General features: G+C 41.6%; 3 protein-coding genes across 7 annotated transcripts in view; 2 read left to right on the top strand and 1 right to left on the bottom strand.

Annotated features, from left to right (window-relative positions):
• Positions 1-3,223: 3,223 nt before the first annotated feature.
• On the bottom strand, positions 3,224-6,844 carry sirt3 (sirtuin 3). Of its 2 annotated transcripts, XM_084355282.1 has the most exons (8): positions 6,464-6,844; positions 6,329-6,377; positions 5,259-5,441; positions 4,937-5,169; positions 4,735-4,835; positions 3,855-4,016; positions 3,490-3,699; positions 3,224-3,389 (listed from the first exon to the last, which is right to left on the bottom strand). In XM_084355282.1, exons 1-8 carry the CDS (start codon positions 6,561-6,563, stop codon positions 3,366-3,368), a joined length of 1,062 nt encoding a protein of 353 aa, XP_084211408.1. In that variant the 5' UTR covers positions 6,564-6,844; the 3' UTR covers positions 3,224-3,365. The 2 variants fall into 2 exon arrangements, with proteins under 2 accessions (XP_084211408.1, XP_084211409.1); XM_084355283.1 differs by lacking the exons at positions 4,937-5,169; positions 6,329-6,377; positions 6,464-6,844 and having other exon boundaries at positions 5,259-5,329.
• Positions 6,845-6,962: 118 nt separating this feature from the next.
• psmd13 (proteasome 26S subunit, non-ATPase 13) lies at positions 6,963-12,375 on the top strand. Its single transcript, XM_084355148.1, has 13 exons — positions 6,963-7,170; positions 7,994-8,072; positions 8,621-8,655; positions 8,747-8,802; positions 8,898-8,941; positions 9,146-9,232; positions 9,722-9,893; positions 10,004-10,083; positions 10,176-10,301; positions 10,537-10,599; positions 11,291-11,371; positions 11,551-11,667; positions 12,042-12,375. Exons 1-13 carry the CDS (start codon positions 7,070-7,072, stop codon positions 12,135-12,137), a joined length of 1,137 nt encoding a protein of 378 aa, XP_084211274.1. The 5' UTR covers positions 6,963-7,069; the 3' UTR covers positions 12,138-12,375.
• A 599-nt stretch (positions 12,376-12,974) lies between these two features.
• The window catches only part of jph3a (junctophilin 3a), a 23,193-nt gene continuing 10,649 nt past the window's right edge, over positions 12,975-25,518 (top strand). Inside the window, exons 1-2 of one of the 4 annotated variants that reach the window (XM_084358753.1) lie at positions 12,975-13,134; positions 18,849-20,061. In XM_084358753.1, coding sequence (XP_084214879.1) covers positions 19,680-20,061 — 382 coding nt within the window. In that variant the 5' untranslated portion in view covers positions 12,975-13,134; positions 18,849-19,679. Of the gene's footprint in view, positions 13,135-18,320; positions 20,062-25,518 lie in introns of those variants that run through there. The other 3 variants (XM_084358754.1, XM_084358755.1, XM_084358752.1) reach the window with 3 other exon arrangements.

A 25,518-nucleotide genomic window follows, 5' to 3' on the forward strand; every position in this document is an offset into this window, starting at 1 on the left:
ATGTTCCCGCCGGCCTTCAGCTCGAACCTCCTCAGCTCAGTTTGAGGTCCAACTGTCTCGTTTTTATTCAGAGACGACTTCATGTTCTTCAAACACCTCAGCAGACGCCAGGTGTGAGTCTAGATTTACATTTCTGTCTCCATTTCTGCATGAAGAGACTGTGAGACACGATGAGCTCCTGAGCACAAGCGTGTGAAAGGCCGACACCTCGACTACACAAAGTGTGAGGTGGCTGCACTGCTTGTTTGTGTGTTTATATAACTTCTGCTTCTCTGTGTGGTCGTTTGTGTCTCGCTCTGGTCGCTCTCCGTCTCTTCTCTGTAGTTGTTTTGTGTCTCTTCGTGGTTGTATCGTCTCTCTACTTTATTGTGTCTCTAGTTTTTTGTGCCTCTGTAGTTTTTGTGTCTCTTTGCAGTTTATTTTGAGTCTCTTTGTAATAATGCGGTCTCCCTGAAGTTGTTTTATGTTTCTTTTTATGTAATTTATGTCTCTTTGTAGTCATTTTGTGTCTCTTTGTCTTCATTCTACAGTTGTTTTGTGTCTCTTTTTTAGTCATTTTATGTCCCTTTCTTGTCGTTTTGCATTTCTTTGTAGTCGCTGACCGTCGCTTTGTAGTCTTTTTGTGTCTTCTTGTTGTCAGTGTGTCATTTTTGAAGCAGGACTCTTAGGTGCTGCAGGTGAAGCAGGACTCAGGTGCTGCAGGTGAAGCGGGACTCAGGTGCTGCAGGTGAAGCGGGACTCTCAGGTGCTGCAGGTGAAGCGGGACTCAGGTGCTGCAGGTGAAGCGGGACTCAGGTGCTGCAGGTGAAGCGGGACTCTCAGGTGCTGCAGGTGAAGCGGGACTCTCAGGTGCTGCTGACCTACACATCTTGTCTCAGACTACAGATCTGACTCCTGTCTAAAGTTTCCTCCTCATTGTAAATACCAGACTGGACCCCGCGGGCCCTCGGACCCCTCGGACGTGTGCCTGATAGACGTGTTAGTCGTCCATTCATGCGTTTCAGAAGCCATGTAGTGCAGGATTTCTGTCTCCCTCAGATAGTCAGGTACAAAGGACCAACATTAATGCTGCTGAATTAAAATGGGATTAATGAAGCTGAGAAAACTTTCTACCACCGAGTGAGACAATACATACTGAATAGGCCCCCGACCGAGATGTGCAAATTGGACATTAGCACAGTCTACTGCCTTCTCAACATCTTTTCACGTCCACTGTCTGTATTTCTACTCTTGTATAGAGTCTCTTGTTCGGCTTTTTGTTCTTGATGACAAAAAACTGGCTTCGTCATTCGAACGAACAATTTCAACTGGTCAGAACAAGAAAACTGGCTCGTTGAACAGGAAATAACACGATGTCAGTGCAAATAATTTAATGTTTCTTCAGTCAGTTGTTTTAAAACAAGTCCCCAGTGAATTCAGCTGTTTAGGAGAAAACTGCAACACTGTTTTACTGTGAAGCTTCAGAAATGTTTCGTGGACTACGAAACTTCACCTGTGTCCCTTTGCAGGTTTTGTGCGTCTCTTTGTGGTTGCTTTGTGTTTCTTTGTAGTCGTTTTGTGTCTCTGTAGATGTTTTGTGTCTCTTTTTATGTAAATTATGTCCCTTTATTGTAATTTTGTTGTCTTTGTAGTTGCTGACCATCGCTTTGTCTTCATTTTGTGTCTTTCACCCATGCTAATGACTTTCCACCAGCATGGGTGTAATTAGATGACTAATTCAAACCTTATTTTTGGGTGAACTGCTCCTTTAAAAATCACAAATCATAAAAAGGGTCAAAACAGACAGATCACCGACACTCTCTTATTTATTATCTGCAAAAAACGAACATGTTTCAGGTAGCAGCCATCCTCAGTGTCGCCTTCATGAGAGTGAAGCTGTAGATGATATTAACAGGATGTGATGAAACCATTTCAGCAGCACAAAAAGCAAAGACACTTTTTCTTTTGCAGGAGGAGGGAGAGGTGAAAATTGGAGCGTGAGTGTGAGAGCCGGGTTTAAAATACTGAAGAAGGTGCTGAATATGATAAAAAATCTGTAATGAGCTGCAAAAGTCTGAACACCACGAGGCACGACGACGACACTCGCTCTCAGCTGGAAATACTCAGTTCACACACTCGTAACTCAAATATATTTGGGAAGGTCGACCTCAGACTCGTCTTTCTTTTCTTTTTTTACTGATTGATATAACTTATGAGGAGGATACTGATACATGTAGTGAAGTAAAAGCTACAATATTTGCCTTCAAGATGTAGGAGTTGAAGAATAAAGTAGCAGAAGATGGAAATACTGAAGTAAAAAAATAAAAAAAACTATACTTAAATCCAGCGCTTGAGATTTTTTGTCCTCTACAAGGACAAGTATCCTACTCGAGTATCCTAAACCTCTCTAACAGGATGTCACACTACACCTTGTCCTCTGGCTCCCTCTGCTGATTAAAACAGACGTCATGTTGATGTCACCAAATCCCATTTAAGACCAACAGCGAACAGATGTTGTGTGTGAATCTTCTTCCTCTGAGCCAAAGAGCTGATTTTTGTCCAAAAACAGTTAAAAACACATCAATGAGCCACATGTTGTTCCTTCATGAACACACCCTCTAGTTTATTTTATCTCAATCACACACACACACACACACACACACGTACACACACACACCATCCTGCTGCAACAAATACTCACTAGAGCACCACATGTTGATTAATCCGCTGCTGAAAATAGTCCCCAACAAAAACGCTGTTAACTCCTGATTGCTTCACTTAAAATACAGTGAGCAGCTGTTTTAGGACATTTGTGACCCATTTTAAAAATTAACACCTTGTGCAATATTTGCCAACAGTTTTAATGTCTAATGCTTGTATTACATATTATAATCAAGACCTTTAACTCCACTAAAACCAGTGATTCGTCAGTGATTTCAGACGGATTAAATTTAACTGATTCTTCGTAAAAACAAAGGCCATCATGAAGGTCGTCGTTGCATTTTTGTATCCAGATTTGACACATTTCATTAAGTTAGAGGCTCATAAATAAAATATAGTATTATATATACTTTCTTTTTGGCTCAACATGGTCGACCAGCTACTGTAAAACTATTTTAACCACTAAAACCTCTTCGTGTTTGATTTGTCACTTACCTGCAACTTATTTTACGGATATTTTACTGACACAAATTTGTTTTACTGCATTTCCAGTGGAGCAGTTCCTGTTTTGGCAGCGTGCAAGTTTCCATTGACATGACCAATAATCCAAATATCAGCACGTGAGTCTCAGTAAAACCGTCTGCACAAACGTCTCACATTGTCGGTGTTTTCATTCCTGAGTGCAGTGAATACAGTCAAACTTCCAGCTTGATGCAGTGACACGATCACTCTTCTGTCTTTGCTGCAGCCTGCAGATAAAAGTACAAACAACAACGTAAGTGAAGAAGCTCCGCAGTGTTTTAGTGTCCATGTGAGCTTGTAACCAGTAAATAAACAACACACACTCACTTTCTCAGCACCGGCCGCCATCAGAGCGTCCAGCTCCTGAGTCCAGCCGAGAGCGTCGACCAGGGCCTGCACGCCGCCGACCACGTCACCCAGCTGCACCACGTCCTGAGGCCGGCGGCGCCAGGCGAACGGTCCCACCAGGTCCCTGTTGACGAGCAGGCGAGGGACGGAGCCGCGAACAGCTCCTGCCAGGCTGGCGAAGGGCTCCACCTGCAGAGCAAAGAGTCGACAGCAGCTGCTTTGTAACATGTTGAATGTCCTTGTTGTTGTCAGGTGATAAACAAGTAAACAACTGTCTTTTTGTTATGTTGAACAAAAGAATAAAAATCATATTTCAGGGTCATGATGTAGTTTGAAGCGCTCACCTCCAGTGAGGTTCCCATGACGATCAGCAGGTCAGCCAGCGGGAAGTCGGTCAGGTATTTGAAGAAGTGACGCGGAAGCTCCTCCCCGAAAAACACGATGTCGGGCTTGACGACGCCCTTACAGGTGGGACACTTCGGGACCGTCCCGCTCATCACATCCGGCTGATGACACGTGGAAATTAAAATGAAGCCAGTTCAGTTTACCAGAGGCTGAAGTGAAGTTTTATCTGTCTTTTAATCACAAATTCAAACAGTATTCAGCAGCACAACCATATAAAATAAGAGACAGTGAGCAAATTATATATCTGAAACAGGAAACTTGGAGCAGGTGTGGGTGAATAATGACTAAAAATATTCACATTTTTCACATTCATTGATAAAAGTGTCAATCTTCTCTTTAAATCTGGGGCGGGGCAGATTTATGACAAGCGGGGTGCAGAGAAAGTGATGTATAACAGCCAAATTACCAACGAGGCTCAGCTGATTACGAATTTGTCTCAGACAGTGTTTCAAGAAGTTTATTAAATTTCTCCTAATGCAACAACTCACAAAATTGAGTGATTTTCTTATGGAGTCTGGGAAAACACACTGCTGTAGTATGTTGGTGTTCAAGTCTGCCATCTGTTGAGTGCAAATGTTCTCAAAATGTTGTTAATAACTATTTAATATAAATTATTCTTGTCATTAAAATCAACAGAGAAGATGTCACACATGATTTATGATGACGTCATCATATAGACCGACCCCTCACACATTCATATATTCTGTAATGAATTTAATAAGGGGGGAGGAAGAGGCGCCATATTTTTTGTATCCGTTAAACCATGAGGGATGTTTCTGCACTCTGGGGGTTGGACTTGGTGTTTGGGTGGAAACTCACTCGCAGCTCTTCTCCCTCGTACTTCCTCAGGCAGACGGTGCAGGTGGCCGTCGCAAATGTGCCGTGAGCCTCCACCAACATCTCAGGAGGGATTCCTGCCACTTAACACACACACAGATAATAAAGTATGATGACAGTGACACTTTCCGTGATGTGTAGTCATTTCTTCATCATATTAGAAAGGAAAGATATAAACACAAACATCTTTCCAGCCCGTCGATGTTCTGCGTGTACATCCTGAGCAGCTGCTTCTTCTCGTGAAGCAGCCGGACAAAATAATGAGTCAGATTGGGCTGATAGTTCCCGGGGTACAGCTCTTTGGCGAGGGCGAAGAACGGATTAGGGTTGTGATGGAAAAAGCCGATCTCGAATATGGCCTCGGCATAAGGCAGGTCGTACTGCTGCAGGTTGTCATAGAGACCGCTGCCTGGAGACCTGTGAGGGAAACAACGTGCTGCAGATCCTCAGCATGAACCTGATGTTTAGTAACATGCCATAATAAAATCATATCTGACCTTTTTTACCTGAAATCTGGGATGCCACTCGGCGTGCTGATCCCGGCTCCAGCCATCACCACCACCCTCTTAAACTGCCGCTCTCTGATGCTCTTGGCGATGTCCTCCAGGGTCTGCTGCTCCTCGCCTGCACCGCCACCGCCACGGGAGAAAAGCCCTCGAGCCCCATCCCACCGGGGAGAGTTTGTTTGTCTGAGAGGAAGCAAAACAGACGTGAAGTATCACAGACTCACTGCAGTCACCTGTATTTCCACTGCTCACTCCACATCAAGTCTTATTGTTGCTTGACTCATCATTTACAGATGCTACAGGTGTAAAATGTTCTGTACTCCATGAAGCTAGTAATCAATTCAAAGAAAAGCAACTGGCAACAATTTTATTAATTGATTTGATTCATTCTTTAAAGAAAAAATGCCCAAAGTCTGGTTCCTGCGTCTCAAATGTGAATGTTTTGTGGTTTTCTGAGGCCTCTGCAGTCGTAAAAAGAAGATCTTTGGACAGTTCACAAAAAACAAAATGAGAAGAAGTCAGCTTGAGACTTAACCTGACTTTATATCTTCATGGGTATTACTTTTCATTTGAGGGTGAACTCATCCTTTAAGTACATTTTTTCCAGCAAAACTGCCCAACATTTTATGGTTCAACTCCTCAAATGTGACAATTTGATGCTTCTCCACATCATGAATGATATTAAACTGAATATATTTCAGGTTTTGATTGTTGGTCAGTCAAAACAAGACGTTATTTGACATTTTCTAGACCACAAGATTACACCATTCATCTATGCACAGCTGAACTGAGGATTGCAAGTTTCCACTGGGATATTCATGACAGATAAATATCACAGTAGGTGATATGTGCCCTTAAAATCCATTTCTGATTAATCTGCCTGTAAACTACACTGCTGCTCACATGCACAATGAACATCAGCCTGATTTAAGCCATTTTTATATGACCCAAATGTTCACTGGCTCTGATGCATGTGATCTAACCCTGATCTTCTTTAAGGTCACAGTGGACATGGAGAGGACATGGAGAGGACTGGCTGTCCTGTTAAAGTGTCTCTGATGGTGAAGTACCTGCACAGAGCTGCTGCACCTGGAGCTGCTGGACTCCTCTGACTCAAGCCTTAAACAAACAACACAAGGCACGATTACTTTCTTCTTCTTCTTCTTCTTCTCACTATGTCTTCTTTACTTCTAATGTTTACTGACCGTTAGCAGAGAGCCTCCTGCTGACTGTCCAACACACACTGCGATACACACAACACAGTCTGACAGGTGACATGACTGAGGAGCTCACTGAAGGAGCCATTACTCAAACTAAACCACCCCCTGAGCACAGACACGAGCTGTTAGCACATTTTATCCACACACACTCAGATAAAACAGCTGACTGAAGCCTGGCTGCCTGCTCCAGTGTGTTGTTGTCGTCCTTTGACCTCCTTATGACGAGCACCGGAGTACCGTAATGTACGATGTAGCCTGACTTTAGCTACACAAAAATAGCCCTATTGTTCGCTAACACGCCTGGTTCCATGTTGACTTTAATTTCCCGTCATTTATTAATACAAAACAAACCAACACGCTTTACAAATAAAGCGTGTAGCAGTCAAGAAGTCAACTTTCCTGAAAAAAGAAAATCTAAGCTAACATTAGCTAGCTAGCTTTAGAAACGCCCCCTTTATTTCCCATCATCCTTTGCGTCCAGCAGCCGAGGCAGCAGACTCACAACACTGCGGGCGACTTGACGTTAGCTAAAAGAAATTCAACAACACTCGTCAGTCCCGAATAAAAACTCAACTTCAGCTCGTCGCCACAATGAAAGATGTTACCGGGTACCTCAAACAGCAGCAGAGCAACAGCTCCACGCCGGAGATGGCGGCGGAGTGGCACATGTTGGAGGAGTTTTACAACAAAAGGTAAGAAGCCGTGCACGTCAGCTAGCTTGCGCTGCTAACGCTAGGCTAGCTGACGTTAGCTAGCTCATTCATTGGAAGTGCACGCTGAGTCATGGCCGGAGCTAGCGTTAGCTGAGGGTTGGCTAACGTTAGCCGCAAGTTTCTTCCTCACGATCAGAGCGGAAACTTGGCTTCAAAAATCAGCTTTAAACGTGTAAATACTTCACGTCAGGAGAATATTAATTAATTGGGTTGATGTCGTGAACCCAGCACCAGAAATGTACTTAAGGTAGACAAAGTTGATGAATCTGTCACAAGTTTTCATAGCTGTTAGCTTGGATGCTATGGATGAGTCAGTGTACAAGAAGAGCAGTTACATTTAGTATAGTGCTGCTTTGTAAGTGCACATCACTATCGAGGTTTAACTGTAAATAAAGCGCTTTAAAGAATAATATGTGAAAGTTTCCTCTGTAACACAGCTGTCTGTCATTAGTTAGCAGGGGTGTAAGTAAAAAGAAAGTGCTTACATGGCTTATTAAACAGCTTAGAGACCCAGAGTATTCAGTGTACCTGGGGTTGGACACATTAACATGAACACCTTTAGGATAAACAGTTCCTAATGAGTATATTTTACTCCATTTGGACCTTTGCCTGTTTTTGTTTTACAACACTGGCACTAATAAGGTGTGAAGGTTTGGATCTCTGTTTACATACAGCTGATCAGATCATTACCGGACCATCGCCACCATCACTATATCTTCATAATGTAGTCTTTGGCAGACAGCTGCAGTGGTAAAGTGTTGTTGATGAGCTGTGACTATAACAAACTGTTTTGTATTGACAGATTGTGGCATCAGTTGACTCTGAAGCTGACAGACTTTGTCAAAGATCCTTGCTTCAAAACAGGAGATGGCCTCATACAGGTAACTGCATGACGGGAACACCTTATGTAACGGATGAGAGAGGATAAAATGTGTCATCACAAACTTTGATGCCTAATTTGGTTTGTTTTGCAATGACAACTCACCGTAATCATTTAAAAACTCTAGAATGTAAAATTATGTTTGTCTCATCGTCTCCATCTTTTCTCACATACTTATAAACCAGGTTGAGACAATAAGATTGTTGAAACAGATAAACGTAATGTATTGTTTTATTTCGGGCTGTTATAATTGTATTTTGTTAATTATTTATGTTCATAAAGCCGCATATTAGCCACTGCGATTGTCTGTTTTTGTCTGCAGCTGTAAAAAACATTCAGTAAAGGTGCAACATGAATCCACTGATGTTAAAAGATCAGTGTCACGTTCAGAAAACTAAACTATGTACTGATACAAGAAGCTTTGTGAGAGTATGAGGGACGCAAACTAACTACATGAGCGGCCACTTTAAAGAATTTGTTCCCATTGAGATGAAAGTTTAACATTCTGATGTTTTCTGTGATCTAACGTAACTTTTTGTTTTCTTAAAGCTTTATGACAACTTCCTCAGCGACTTTGAACACAGGTGAGATGAAAGTCTAAACATGTAACACCTGCCAGCTCAGCATTTTCTGCTTGTTTTGATGCTAATTCATTATTTCTGCTCTCTTTGTCAGAATCAACCCGTTGTCCCTCATGGAGATTATACTGTATGTTGCCAGACAGATGACAGGTAAGAACGACATGAAGCAGCAGGAAGTGTTTCTCCGCAGAAGACAGTTTAGAAAAATATGTTTTAGTATTTACAAAAAAGTTTTTTGTTTCTAGATCCTAAAGATGCGATCACGTTCCTCGAGAAGACCAAGGAGAAGGTACGCTGACTGATACCAACAGCACAGACTTTGAAATATACACTCAGTAGCCTTTTTATTAGACCTAATCAAAGTTACTGTCGTCTAACACAATAAATTATTCCTTCAAGCAGGAGTGAACATAATAAACTGGCAGCTGAGTGTAAATAATGGACTTTTCTTAACTGTATTTAATGAAACTTTGATGTTTCTGTCTGGTTTCAGGTGAAAAGCAGTGACGAAGCCGTCATCCTCTGCAAGACGTCCATCGGCAGTCTGAAGCTGGAGATCAACGACCTTCCTGCCACAAAGGTAAAAGCTCCTAAACTCTCTTCAGTCTGCTGTGGCAAAAAAAAAAATGTGCCTCAGACCTCGTTCAGATATAACCAGTTATGACACATTTCGAACATCAAGCAGCTGGTGATGTTCACACTCGATGTGTCTGTGATGCAGAGCTGCAAACACCAACAGGTGAACTTCATCTCACACGAGTGTGAAAGTACTTTTCCTACTGAAGTAACTCAAAGGTTGCAGACAAAAAAAACACAACAAGTATTAAAACACATCCAGCAGAGAGATCTGCTGCTTTTCCACAAATGTATATAATTTCTCCCTGATTTGATGAAGCAACTCATAAACTGGATTGCAGCCAAACATTTAAAGGAACAATGAGTGAGATAAAACACAAAAGCCAATACTTTAGTTTTGAACAACTAACAAGTTTAGTCTAACTAGCAGCCTGATGAGTTATAAACGGTATAAGTAACCACGTGTTTCCTCTTTTTGTCTGTACGCTTTCAGAAAATCATTGAAGACGTCGAGGAAATGCTGAATAACTTGCCCGGCGTGACGTCGGTCCACGGCCGGTTTTACGACCTCTCTAGCAAATATTACCGCATCATCGGGAACCACGCCTCCTACTACAAGGACGCTCTGCGCTACCTCGGCTGTGTGGACATCAAAGATCTTCCAGGTGAGCAGAGCCACGGTGCGAAACAACTAGTGGACTTTGACTCCAGGCGGAAGGAGCTCAGAACGTCATATTAATGTTTCAATGATTTAACGTTGTTGTTTCCTCCACAGAGACGGAGAAGCAGGAGAGGGCGTTCACACTGGGACTGGCTGGACTCTTAGGAGAAGGAGTTTACAACTTTGGAGAGCTGGTGGGATTTTAACTAAAATACACTTTGGTCGTCGTGTGTTGTTTAACGTGGTCGGTCTTTCAGTGACGACGTCTGCTGTTGTGTCTCTGCAGCTGATGCATCCTGTGCTGGAGTCCCTGAGGAACACGGACAAACAGTGGCTCATCGATACGCTTTACGCCTTCAATGGAGGCAACGTGGAGAAGTTCCAGGGCTTCAAGTCTGCCTGGGGCCAGCAGGTGATTAACAACAGTTCAGTTAATAAATCGACTGTCGTCAGCATGTGAGGACTAAAGAGATGATGAATACAGAAATGTCTATAACGCTCACTCTCTTAATGTGTTCTCATGATGTAATGGTTTAGTGTTTTGACTGTGGCGATGTCACTAACTTCAGCTTTGAAAACTAAGTATCTGGGTCAGAGGATCGTCTCCTGTATCTGTTCGCTGATGTGTTTTTCTCTCTTGGTTGTAGCCTGATCTGGCAACGCATGAAGCTAAACTGATGCAGAAGATCCAGCTGCTCTGTGTGATGGAGGTGAGTTTATATCTCTGTACACTTTCAGCCTCGTCCACACACGTAAGGACATTTTGCTCTGTTTTTGCGTCTCGCTCACACGTAGATGGACTTTCAGGTCGCTGAGTGCAGATTCACAAAACTCATTTCTGTGCATCTGTCATGACGTGTAAAACCTACACATTACTTAGTGCTTTGTTGTTTTTTTCAGTTTTGGATATTTTTATTTAAATGGAATAAACTCACCTCTTCTTCTTTGGTGTTCGGCGTATCGTAGACGTAGACTTTATTTACACCGAGATATTCTGTAAAACAAAAGTCATGAGGACAGATTTTTTTAAATTTTATTATTTAAACGTACGTGTGTTAGAGGTAGAGTTAACCCATGCATGTTTTTGCATAAAATTAATCTTTGATGAACGTTTTACACACATGATTTTGCCTCTTACCAATTTTTTAAACCATCCTGACGGTGTGAACATCGAGAACAGACACATGGAGGAGGACATAATATTTTCATGATCCAGTTTTATTTAACAAGGTTCTGACAAACTGTCCCACATTAGACACGAGGTGCAGATTGCAGTCAATAGACAACACAGATAATCAACACCAACAAACCAAATCTGTCTGATGTTGACTGTCGTCTTTGTATGTGACACTCATGATGTCAAGAACATGAACTCACTTCGAACGTCTCCTCTCCCTCCAGATGACTTTCACTCGGCCTGCAAACCACAGACAGCTCACCTTCACTGAGATCGCTCAGAGTGCCAAAATCCCTGTTAACGAGGTCAGTTGGATTCAATCAGCTCGTCAATAAACGTCATTAAAATCTGTGGACTGTGATTAGAGTGACCTTTAACATCTGCACAGGGCAGATCTTTATTTATGGAAGGTTTTGTTGATGTGAAGCTGAGCTGATGGACGCAGCAGCTTCTGACGCTCTGTGTGTGTTGGTGTCTCCTGCAGGTGGAGCTTCTGGTGATGAAGGCTCTGTCTGTGGGCCTCATCAAAGGTAACATTGATGAGGTGGACCAGAAGGTGCAGATGACCTGGGTGCAGCCCAGAGTGCTGGACGTGCAGCAGGTCAGTCCTCCTCTTGATTTTACATTTTTCAACTCAAGAGATTTTATTTGTTTTTGAACAGATTTTTATCAGCATGTTGTTGTTTATCTTCTGAATGGATCAGAATGTAAAGCAGCTACAAGACAAGTTATTTTATTACTGAAGGAGCAGGACGGTCAGGTTTTCTTCACTCAGTTGTGACACCTGAATCGGATCAGAACAAAGTTACTCTCTCTTCTCTCATGGCTGTCAAAGAGTGTGACGGAAGTAGGAAATCACAAACTAACATGAATTAGACATGTGAGAAACCAAAGCAGAATAAAACAGGCGACATCTGCAGAAATAAGTAAAATGGGCTCTGCTGATCTTCACCCACCTGTTGTTTTCTGCTTCAGATCAAAGGTATGAAGGAGCGTTTGGACTTCTGGTGCGGCGACGTGAAGAACATGGCCATGCTGGTGGAGCAGCAGGCCCACGACATCCTCACCTGAACCAGCTCGCCTTCGGTCCGCAGAGGGAAACCTCACCGCTTCACAACCATCTCTGTTTTTTTGTATCGTTTCTCTTTCTATCCGATGTTTCTTCTTCTGTTACCGTCTGTTTATGACCGACCTGTAAATCACACGGTGGTCTTTTACAAATAAACGATCGGTTGTAACATTTATCCTCAAAGTATCGAACAGAAGATATTGTCTAAAAACACGAATAAAAATGTCCAGAAAAAAGTCACATTCCTCCCCGACAGTTATTATATGAAGGAGTGTTTTATTTCTTTGTGTTTCAGCTTCAGGCTGAATTAAGTTTAGAAACAAACATTGTAAAGTGTCACTTTGATCTTTGAGTCATTTCTTTGTCAGAATGTTTACAATCCAAACAAATTGATAGAAAATAAATAGTAAACAATAAAATAAGAATAAGCCTCAACTCAGTAAAGTCCTGCTTTTACATGAACACACGAGTGATTTCATACTCGAGTGAAAGATATTGTTACTTTTACTTGTACTTTTTAAACTTAAGTACTTTTTTTTGCCAGAAAATTGCTCATCAGTACTTTTGATATCAGGTAATTTAATTTAATAATTCAGCATTTTTATGATCAAAATCAGTGTTTTGTTTTTTTAATCAGCTGCCAATAATATGAAAACAAATAGCAACTAAAGTCATCAAATAAATGTAGTGGATTAAAAGTACAGTAAGTACCTCAAACTCCAGCTTGTAACTGAGTACTGCACAGTAAGGTATGAGTACTTTTACAGTGAAGTATTAATACTTTTACTTCAGTAACTGCCATGAACGCTTCCTCCAGCCTGAACAATGAAGTAAACAGCCTGTCGTGGTCACGCAGCAGCTGCAGACTGAACAGATACATTATAAAGAACCACCAGCTGCTAAATGAAGCATCGGAACCTTTTAATGGACCGACGGTCTCCAGCAGCTCTGAGGAACACAGGTGTTCTGCTGTCTGCTCGTGAAGTGACGTCGCAGCAGGTACGTTCGCCATCTTAGTTTAGCATGTTAGCATGGTTAGCAAAGCTAGCTTTTTTAAAATCACGTTTAACCTAAAATTGTCGAATGTGAACGACAGTAAGTTGATTATTAACTATTGTATTTAAGTGTGTCGCCCTCTGCAGTGAAGTGAAATATGAGTTGTGTTTATTTTATGTTAACAGCTGATGAAGTTGTGACGCTAACTGATGTTAGCTAGCAAACAACCGCCTCTTTACAGCAACGCTAGCTGCTAACGGCTCCACGATGCTCAGCTAACTGCTACTGCAAGCTAGCTGCTAGCTTTGATGTTTAGTCCCAAAAAATCAGTTTGAAATGTGTTTATTTGTTTGTTTGTTTGTTTGTTTGTCTTTAAGCCTGCATCAGCTAACTGCTAAATGCTAGTAGAAGTACTTTGTGTTGAGGGTTAAACAGTGATGGAAGTACATTTACACAAGTTTTCGTACTTTATATTTCCACTTAAAATATTGTAGTTATTACTCCACTACATTTTTTTAATAACTTAAATTAAATACATTAAAGTACGAGTTACAAGTTACTTGTCAGATTATGTGCTGAATCAGATCCAAAGAAGTACATTTTTAAATGTATTTTATCAGAAAAAATATGAAAAAACAGATCTGATAATCATAAAACTGCTGCGGATCAGACACAATAATCAGTCAGGTCAATAATCAGTTGACCAGTAATGTACAGTGTATATATATACATGTAAATATGTGTATAATTTACTTGTTATTTTGACAGTAACTACATTTATTGCCAGAAAATTACTTTTGATACTGAAGTACATTTAATATCAGATACTTTAAGACTTTTACTGAAATACTAATATTCATATGTGATTTTTACTTTTACCAGAGAAATATTTTAACACTTTACTTTTACTATAAGTTTGACTACAAACATCTGGATCTAGTGAATTTAAACGTGTTTTGTTTGAAATTGTATTCGGCTTGATGTATTAAAGGGGACCTGTCGGGCCTTGGAGGGGGTATGCACTCTACTGAGGGTCGTTGCTGATGTAAAGACAATCAGGAAACATTTAAAGGCCTTAATCTTGTTTTTTTGTGACCTTTTAGTTTATATTTCCATGTTTTCCTCCATCAGACGCTACAGTTCACTACGTCTACATTAATGCAGCGGCTTCCATCTGTGGCTACTTTGCATAAAAGGATTTTCGATGTAGAAACATACGTGTGGCCTCTGTTGAGCTTATTAAATATGAAACTACTCCATAATGTATGAAGAGCACTCTGAGATTATGAGAACAATCGGCTCACAGGGAGGAAAGTTCAGTGAAGTTAAACCGCTTGTGACACGAAGTCGAGACAAAGATTCACATTAAATCTTTACGCGTTCAGCAACACGCTCACGACTTAAACAGCTTCACGAGCTGAACTTAACTTTCCTGTGGCGTGCACTGAAAGGCAAAGATCAGGATCGAGTGTAACTAAGTACATTTACTCAAGTACTGTGCATAATATTGAGTATTTTTCTCTCTTTCTTCTCGACTACTTCAAAGTACAGCTGAAGCAATTAGTCAATTAATCGACTGACTGGCAACTATTTTAATCATCTTTAAGTCATTTTTCTTTTTAAATATTTCATGTTTTTAGCTTCACATGTGAAGATTTGCTGCTTTTATCGTGATTTTATTGTTTTACTTTGAATACTTTGGTACATTTTGCTGATTAAACCTTCACAGTATCTTTACCGTGTGTTATTACTGTGCTTCTACTTAAGTAACATCTGAATATTTCATCCACCTCGCCTGTAATTTACAGCACAAATCTAATTTTAGGTTTCAGCTCAGGTGTGTTGTCACACTGAGTGTGTGTGTGTGTGTTGTGTGTAGTCATGCTTGTGTGCGTTTCTTCAGACTCCTTCAAGTCAAAGTGAATCCAGCGAGCAGGAACGCAGATCTGATGAGCGTTAATCTGCTCCACAGGTTTCATTGTTAACACACCGAAACTCTGATTCAGTGACGATCTGCTGCCGACTGACACGACTGTGGAAGAAGTACTCCTGTACTTAAGTGCAAATACTAATACTCCAGAAGTACTTGCTAAGTACTAAAGTATTAGAATCAAACTGTACTTAAAGTACCAAAACTAGCAGTACTCAGTTTGCAGACGCATATTATTTAATCATACATGTGACTGGATCCTTATCAATATGTTTATCACTTTAATGTTGACGCTGGTCGACGTGGAGCTAATTTAAATTATTTTATTTACGTTATCTGCTGAGTAGATTATCAGTTTCTCTCTCTTTAATAATACATCATAATTATTATGTTGATTATTCTTTGTAGTATTAATCTGAATCTGTGAAGTAACTCAACATGTCAGATAAACGTAGTGGAGTAAGAAGAACAGCATGTTCCTTCTATATTTCTAATTATCGCTGCATTGAAGTATAAATGGGAAAAATACCAGTCGGTGATTTTCGGGGGACCATTAATGTGAAATATCAGCAGTTTTACTTGTTCTGTGTATCGATGTGTCCGTGGTGCTGAAGCCGCAGACAGTCTCGTCATCTTGCCTTTTTCTCTTGGGCCTTTTCTTTTCTCTATAACTACACAGGTAATATAAGTTAGGGGTGTCATGATTCTTTAAATCCATGATCGGATCGATTTTAAGGTCAAGATTTGATTCAAGATCAACAGTTCAGTGGTTTTATGCTCTAACAACTGTCGTTTACATTTTCAAATTCCTCAGCTTGACTTTCTCCTGTGGCTTCCTGCTGGTTAGAGAAAAACAAAAAATCCCCCTTCAGTGATTCAACGATTAACAAAAGATAGAAATTCAAGGTTTGGTTTCTTAAGTTTGTCCAGAGTGAACCCTCTGTCACAAATCAATCAATAAAAGATCTCTGAAATAGAAAATAAACCTGAGATGCTGTTGGAGATTCTTCCTGCACACATGAAGAGTGTCTGGAAGTGCAGCTGCAGGCTAATGCTAAGCTAGCTGTATACAGTTCATAGAAGTGGCACCGTGAGGTCGCAGAGGAGCCGGAGAGTCGTGGAGACACGCTGCTGCTGGAGTAATATATGTAATATATATATAATATATTTATAATATATATATATATATATATTGCTACGATCATTCAGAGCCATCTGAGACCGAGCTGCCTCTGTAATTACATGTTTCAGAGCAGACGTCTCCTGCTGCCCAACACAATGCAAAGAAGCTCAGAAAACCTCAGACAGCGACACAGATATTAAATATGAAGAGTCGAAACACGTCTGCTTGAATCTGCTCTTCATCATTGTTTTATCAGGTAGTGGTGAGCAGAGGAGGATCTGAGACGTCTGTTCTGCCTCATTTCATCCTGTTTGACATGAAGTCTTGCAGACTGTGTTTGTGGATCAATAGAAAACAACCTCACTGAGGACAGTTGTGGTCTTTGTGGATGTTTGTGATGCTTCAGTGAACTCTTTCACTCGTGTTTAGATGTTTAACCCTGTCGAAGAACTGGTGCATTGAATATAAGCAGCAGCGGCTGCTACGGGCCTTTATAGAAATCTACTGATGCAGCGAATGCAGCTCAACCTCTGTGAGAGATTTTAATCTGGAGCCGGGCCGGCACACAGGTAGTGATGAGGTCAACCAGCAAAGATTAGAGGGGAGAGACTTTTCTTTTTGTTTTTATTATCTCACCCTCGTTCCCTCAGGAGGGTTTGTGTTTTGTCAGGCGGACTCAGTTAATAACAGTTTGTTCTTAATGATTCGTCTGGTTACATAAAGGTTAAATAAAACTGTAACAACGGAGCAGAAACCTGCAACTATGGAGGCAAAAATCATGAGCATGTGTCAGCAGCAGTGTTTGTGTAATTACTGTCAGCGCCAGCAGGGGGCGACACAACGTCTGCAGGTTTATACAGAAAAGGTGGGGCAGAAAAAACACTAATTTAATATGAGATAAAAAATATGATTATGTATAATGTTTTTATACATACATAAAAATACACATCTAAAATATATTTGAATCAACAAATTCATGTTTTAAAACACAGAATTTAACAAATAAATAATTTGACCTTTGATGCTTTTTAAGAAAAAAAAAACACTTCATTCCTTTTATTTGTTCTAAATATATTTAATTCAATGTATTACAAATCAAGCAGTGTCATATAAACAGAAAACAGGAAAAAACAATTATTAAAATTACTAAACAATATTTAAATAAATATAAGAAACGACAGAACTCATAAAATATTATGAATAAATAAAATTACTGAAACATTTTAAAAAAAATAAAAGTCAATTCCTGTCTGAGAAAAGAAAAAAAGAGAACATAATTAAATTAATAAATAATAAAATAATTTACAAATAAATGTTATTTAACAAATAAATAATAATACATAAATAATACAAATTATAGTGAATTTGAAAACAATATAAGTAAAGTAAATCAATTTTGAAAAAAAAGTATTTATTTAATTCTGTAGTATTTCTTAATTATTTTATATGACATTATTCTGTAATTGAAGTTATTATTATTTATTTGATTTTGCTTGTTTTTTATTTATCTTTTTTATTTAAATATATCTTTACGTTCAGGTTCAGCTCAGTTTATTTGGTTTATGTCACCGACTCTTCTTACGCATCATATAATCAGCTCATATTTTAGTTTATATATAAACTCAATATAAAGCCACACGTTTCTTTTAAACCAGCTCTTTGACTCATTTCTTTGAGTTGTTGTATTTCTGTTCACCTGACTCTGACCGTCAGTGATGAGATGTTTGTTCTTGTTCTCTACAGGAGAATAAAACGTGTAAACCAGCTTAAATTCAGTTGGTTTATCTTTCAGTTATTAAACAGCTTATAAATAATACAGGTTTATCTCAGCGGGCCAGTGTTCGTCCTTGTGTGACACCATTTTCTGGTCACCATACGAACCAGCAGATGGTGTGTTCAGTGACAGAAAGATTTCCAATACCTTCATGCTCCAGTTATTGATTAGAAAAATATTTTACCGTACGACCGCTCTGGAAGTAACGGCGACTGTTCGGGTGTCAGATTGTGATGAAGCGGCTTCATTTTGTCAGCGCGCAGACGCACAGATTATTTGTTGGTTTATAAAAAAAGGTCAGTCTGGGTCTCTGTGAAGCTTTTTTTTTTTTCAAGTGACAGCTCCAGTCCATCGGTTCGCCTGCGAGACAACAGTGAAAAAAAAAAAGACTAACAACAATTAGCCTGGGAGACGGTGGCACGGGATCAATGAGCTCGCCAAACGTCCGGTTTATCAGGAAAACAGATTGCTGACTGACCAGATTTCGGCGCGAGAGCCGAGAGAGCGAAATGAGGCTGGATAATTAGGAAAAGCAGGCTGTATCCCCGAAGGGAACGAGCAGCGAGCGCCGTGCATGCAGCTATTCGCACCATCCCTCCGTCTCTATCTCTTTAAGAGCTCGGAGAAGGAGTGTGTGTTCAGTGTGTGTGTGTGTGTGTGAGTGTGTGTGAGTGCATGTGGGGGAGGGGTATTGGCTGGGGTGGAACAGTCCTGTAATGAGCAGATTTTAGAGAGAGAGAGATAGAAAGGGAAAAGAGCAAGGCCGAAAAACAAGAGAGGACAGATGACTTGGTGGAATTGGGATACAACAACAATCCGGGTTTAAACGAGCGCTGAGATGGAGAGGACAAAGGGAAGAGGAGAGGAATAATTTATTTTTTCTTCTCCAGGAGAGGAGAGAGAGCCTCATCTTCACATCACAGCAGAGAGGAGAGGAGAAGGAGGGAAGCGATAAGAGGAGATATTCACTCTCTCCGTTATGTCTGCCGAGGTGTGTGTGCGAGGCTGAGGCTGTGTGTTTGTGTGATGTGGATGTGTGTCTCTGAGCGTTAGCCTGGATTGCTGGTTTCCAGGCCATGCTATCGAGAAATATCTCCAACTTCCCCTGATTTTTTTTTTAGATGGCGTACGAGCGCAGCAGCATCCCTGTCCTGTATCCCTCTCTGTGTGCGGCAGGGACGTGGGGATGCTCTGATGTCTGATTGAGCTGAGCTCGCTCGCTCGCTCGCTGCTGCTGCCACCACCGCCGCCGCTCTGTGGGCCTCTGGGACTGCTGGAAAAGCCTAGGCCTCGCTTGTCTGGAGCGCCCCGCTGCACGGCTGAGGCGACGGGCCGGCGAGCTCCCCGGCTGCGAGGCTGCGTGGAGCAGGAAGGTGGAGGAGGAAGTGGAGGAGGAGGAGGATGAGAAGCACTCTGAGCCTGCATGCCCATGGGAAGCAGCATGCACAGCAGCTGCGTTCGTCACTCCAGACCCGTCGCTGAGGCTTAGACTGCTTCTCCATCGTGAGGTGATGCTCTTCGGGCCACGTCTTGTTGATTTTAAAATGAGGAGCCGGTGTTTTACATCCTGAACTAACAGGAGAAGCAGAGTCGAGGCCCTGCACCTCCATGCTACCAGGTTCAAACGAGGCCTCCTCCCTCTTTGCTCCTTCTGAGTGAACCAGGCCCTTGTTTGTTCTTTTTCTTGACGTTCTAAGGATTTGCCTAAACCTGTTTCATGCATGTCCACTGGAGGCAGGTTTGACTTTGATGACGGGGGGTCGTACTGCGGGGGGTGGGAGCAGGGTAAGGCCCATGGCCGAGGGGTCTGCACGGGGCCCCAGGGTCAGGGCGAGTACGCGGGTGCCTGGAGTCACGGCTTCGAGGTCCTGGGCGTGTACACGTGGCCCAGCGGGAACAGCTACCAGGGCACCTGGGCGCAGGGCAAGCGGCATGGCATCGGAGTGGAGAGCAAGGGCCGCTGGGAGTACAGAGGGGAGTGGACGCAGGGGTTCAAAGGTCGCTACGGGCAGCTGGAGAGCACGGCCAGCGGGGCCCGGTACGAGGGGACGTGGAGCAACGGGCTGCAGGATGGATACGGCACTGAAACCTACTCCGACGGAGGTAAGACAGCTAAAAGTGAATCACAGCCACTGTGGCCTCCATGTTTCCTCCCACAGCTTCTGTTTCAGAGCAGATCGAGTCCAGTTGGACTTCTCTGCTCCACACAGTGGAAGTGGAACGACTTGCTTACTTCGCCTGCTGCTAAAATCAACTGTAACACATCTCCAATGTAGGCTACATAAATAACATGTAGGTCACATCCACACGCATTGATGGATTACTGAGCAGGCCTGCCAGGCACAGGCCCCGGGGCCCGAGAGTTCAGGGGGCCCCGAGGGGGTAATATCTGTATAATGTTCTGTAGTATTAGTGTAACATCTATCCAGAGGAGTGTCAGTGTGGATCTGCTGGGGCAGGAAGTTTTAACAGGAGTCAGACAGCTTCTCATCATCTGAGAGCTCTGCTTCACCTGCAGAACGTCCTGAAAGAGACAAATTAACCACAAAGAAACACAAAATGATTAAAAAGAGATCCAAAGTATACCATAACAGGATTATATTCCAACTTTATTAGTGTATTAAAAGTGCATAGCTCTCAGGTTTATATCAAGTTTCGTGTCTGTCAGAGAAAATATTGTGTTAAACTATAAAACTGTCTTGTTGTCAGTCCTTTTAGGGTCACTGTAAATGTTATACTGTTGCAAAGAGACGCAGATTGACAAAAATGAGTCTTGGGATGAATAAAAAGAGACTGAAAACCAACTACAGAAAGTGACTGTAGAGTCACTAGAAGAGAGACTTAAGATAACGATAAAGACATCCAAAAAGATTACAAAGACACAGTCACTACAAAGACAAACAATATGACTACAAAGATACGTAAGGTGAGTACAAACACACATAAAATGACTACAAAGGCATGAATTGTGACTACAAAGAGACAGGAAGTGCCTACAAAGACACAAAATGACTACAAGGAGGCTCAAAACTGAGAAGAGATGTAAGATGACCATAAAGTGATCCAAAACAAAGAAAGACATAGTGACTACAAAGAAACGCAATACAACTACAAAGATACATAAAGTGACTACAAGGAGGCACAACACTAAAAAGAGACGTAAGATGACTACATAGATATTCAAGACAACTAGAGATGATCTTAAAGAGACGTAAAATGACTACGAAGACACGTAATGTGACTACAAAGACACGTAAAACGACTACAAAGACACGTAAAACGACTACAAAGACACGTAAAATGACTACAAAGAGACGCAAAACTAAGAGATGTAAGGTGACCACATAGAGATCCAACACAAATATAAAGAAACACAACGTGACTATAAGGAGATGAAAAATGACAACAAAATGCTAAATTGCTACAAATATATGCTAGACAACTACAAAGAGACACAGGATGACTACAAACATGGCAGCCATGTCTGTTTCAGTCTGGGGTCTTGCTCCAGTGTTGAGGGCTGGGGGGGGGCTACATGTCTGAGCTGCCCGGCGGCCCCAGTGTCTCGTGATCCGCCCGTGTCCTGGTGCAGACATTATGAGTCCCACTGACCGGCCTTCATCATGAGACGATCAGAGAAAACAAGTGAGACAGAATCAGAACCAGGCTGCGGACCATAAAAAGAGGACGAGTGTCTAATATTAGAAATTAAACCGAGCTGAAGTGTCACCGCTGTGTTCGTGTTTAGACACACGCCGATTTATAAACACACACCTTCAGCCCTCTCCCCTCTGCATCACACCCGCTGTCGCCATGGTAACGGGAGACAGCAGGTCAGCGTGTCACTGGAGACCAGCTCGCGGCTCTCCTGCTCTCTGATTGGCTCTCCGCTCCCGTCAGTCTCGTTTGTAATCTAGGCCGTTTGATCATGCCGGCCCCGCACCGCGCAGGACCCGGATGATGGAAGCGAGGTCAATAAGTGATGCAGGTGGAGTGTGTGTGTGTGTGTGTGTGTGTGTGTGTGTCGGCGCTGCAGTGAAGGTGGAGGTTGTTTACCGCTCACACCTGCTGTGTGCACGCGGACTGTGCGCTGAAACAAAGATGGTGAAGAAGAAGAAGAGCAACAGAAAAAAAAACACTGCGTCACGCGACTGCTCCGCTCCTCTTCTTCCGCTCACGTGTCACACCGCCGACAGATGAATATAGCACGCACGAGCTGACACATTTTCCACAACCCAATAAATGTGCAGGACACACACACACACACACGGACACACGGGAGGCTCACTGACGGGCCTGTCAACAGAGAAGTGCTTATTAAAATTAATAAAGCCGTATTATAGGCCACATGCAGCCTCGTGCACCTACAGAGCGGTCCGCCGAGCGCGAGACGGTCCGGATCTGTGTTCAGCACCGCGGACAGCTCCTGATGCACGAGGACTGGATCTGGTTTTTAATTGGAGGAGATTTTAAAAGCTTCAGAGAAGAAATCAAACTTAAATAAAACACAGAGGCAACAGGAGGAAATACTTATAAAGCAAAAAAAAAAAAATTAGTCATTTTTTGACTGGAGTTTGGTTGGTCAGCAGACCCACAGGACTCATTTGTAAACAGTAGATGTGTCCCAAGAAAGACTAAGAACTAGTTGTATTCAGTTTAGAGACTAATATTTATGGCATCACTGCTGTTAGCTTCAAGAAAGAAATCATAACTACATGATACACAGAGGCAACAGGATAAAAAGCTAAAAGAGAAAAAAAAGAAAAACAGAATTAGCAGAAAAACAAAATTAGTCATTTTCTGACTGGAGTTTGGTCAGGGCTCATTTGTAAACAGTAGATGTGTCCCAAATAAAGACTAAGACCTAACTGTATTCAGTTTATATACTAATATTTATAACGTACTGTTGCAGTTAGTAAATAAGAAAAATAATATACTTGTCTACAACAGTGACTGTAATTTGAATTGCATGTATATTTTGTGACTAATTTTATTACATAAGTTCAAAGTAAAGCAACTTGTAACAACAGTTACCAAGTAAATGAAGGCTAGTGGAGTAAAATGTACAATATTTCACTTAAATCACACAATATGGAGAAACTCAAGTAAAGTCCAAGTACCTAAAAATTGTACTTAAGTACCGTAGACCTACATCGTGTCCTTTTACAACACGTTAAAATAATAATTTGCCTAAAATATTGACTTTATGTATTTTAATCTGTATTTTTGTTTGGATCAACATCAAATTGTTCTCACTGATACCAGCCGCCTAAATATGCCAAGATCCATCCAGATCCATCAAGATTCATTAAGATCCATTAAGATCCATCATTATTCCCTGAGAAATCAGCAAAAATGTAAAAAAAACAAAAACATCCTGTCTTGTTTAGGACAAGGAGAAATAATTCCTGGATCTGTCCCTTTAACCGGATCTGCACCAGAAGGTAATGGGATCTATTCTGGGCTGAGACCCATCCTCCGTCTAAGTTTGGTGGAAATCTGTTCAGCACTTTTTATGTAATCCTGCTGACAAAAAAACAAACCAACAAACAAACATGGGTGAAAACAAAACACGCAGTAGCCTGAGATGTTACTCAGCGGCCTGCGGTCAGAAAAACACAGAAAAGCTGTAAAAACTTAAAACCTTTTGAGACCTCGGTGCGTCTGTGAGGGTTTATTTCAGCACCACGGGCAGCTCCAGATCCACTCTGATGTCCTGAAGCCTCCTGTTGGCTTCGCTTCCTATTGACATTTTATATTAAACAATAAATGTGTTGAAGCTACGTCTTTACAACAAACACATTTCATTGACGAGTGCAATGTGACAATATACGATAATATATTGAGAATCAATATTGTCTCTCTTTCTCCCTACAACTGGACAAATGATCTAAATGATTCACTGTTCACTACGTTTGCACATTAAAGTGACCACAGGTGTAACGCTGCCGGAGCGCGCTGGAACGACACGCTGGGCCTCTTTTTGTGTGGAGATAAAATGTTCAGTTTGCAAAATCTGGTTAAAAATCATATATATTTAGGTGCTTCAAGATCCAATCATAACTTAAGCGTCTGTCATGGAAGAGAGCAAAAAAAAAAAACGGCTTTGGGAATCGCTGCCGAAAGTCATGGCACTGAAGAAGAACAATAACTAGAAAAGTATGGCGAAAAATAGTGTACAAACTTTACTTTGTACATCAGGGACACTAAATTAAACCCACTTATATAATAAAGTAAAGTGGAGACAGTTGGACCTCCAGCCGTCTGTGGAGGAGGATCTCTGTTTTAAATCTCGAGGTTTCTTCCATTTCCTGTTTAAGATCTTTGGGAGTTTGTCAAAATGTCTCTCCAAAGAGTTAAGCTCCATGTTTTCAGCTGGCTCCTAACATGAGTTTTCTATTTTTCACTTGTTCCTGAATCTGTATGAGTCATTATAAGCTACTCGTCTGTAAACAGACAATGCAGCGATGACACTGTGTCGGTCATTTTAGCAGCGTGATGAGGAAACAAGCTGCAATTAAACTATTAGAAAGCTCCAACGGAGCAGAACGGATGTAAACATCAGTAATGTCGCTGACATTTAACCTCATGCGTCGCATAAATCAGAAGGAAGATACGTCCGACAGTCGAGCAAAGAAAGCAAAGAAGTTTCAACAGAGTGACGCTCCTGTCGAACAATTAGATATTCACTTGTCCTGATAAAATGTCTCACATGAAGACGTGACAAAAGCTTTAGCGTCCATTAGCTTCTGTGGCTGCGACGGGTGGTGACATTGTTGTGGACTGAGTAAAAGACGGTGACCAATAAAATATATTCATGTCGGCCATTTTCCTCTGATGTCACACTCAGATGTTGCGCTGTCATATAAACTGAGGGAATCTGACAAATCATTATCTGTCATCAAAAGACGATGGATAGTGAAAATCTGGAAGGACATCGGGTTGTATTTTAAGTTAAACGACAAATATGATAACAGCTAACGTTAGCCTTCAACCACTGCCTAGCTAACACTGCCACGATAATGTCCCCAGGCCAAGACGTGGTTTGCTATATCAGAGTTCACTTACGTCCTGTTGTATCGTGAAACACCGTCAAACTGTAATGCTAGCTAGGAAGAGGTCAATGCTAACATAGCTGTTGTCTAACGGGAGCTAACGGGTTATCAAATAAGTTGTTTTACCTTGTAAACTGTTGTCTTCACAGTTGCTGATTAACGGGAAGCGGTCAAATGATTTTGGTTTTTGTCAGATTCCCATTTTCTCTGTTTTAAATGGTTGTGAACTGAATATCTTTGGGTCTTAAACTGTCAGTCAGAGTCTGATGGACGTGATTTCACCATTTTCTGAGACTAAACGATACATCGATTGATCGAGAACTGTCAGACGCAGCTTTAGTTCCAGTCACCTTGCGTGATCGATCACTTCTTACTGTGTTGTGTCAGGATGTTCTGAGGCTGAGTCCAGACTGTTTGGAGGAAGTGGAGACAGCTGTTAAAATGCCTTTCATGACAGAAAGCTCCCCGACCTCGTCGGCAGGAAGAGCAGCACAGCGCTCCTGAA

Source organism: Pagrus pagrus (assembly GCF_965226575.1).
Source record: "Pagrus pagrus genome assembly, chromosome: 1".
Classification (NCBI taxonomy): Eukaryota; Metazoa; Chordata; class Actinopteri; order Spariformes; family Sparidae; genus Pagrus; species Pagrus pagrus.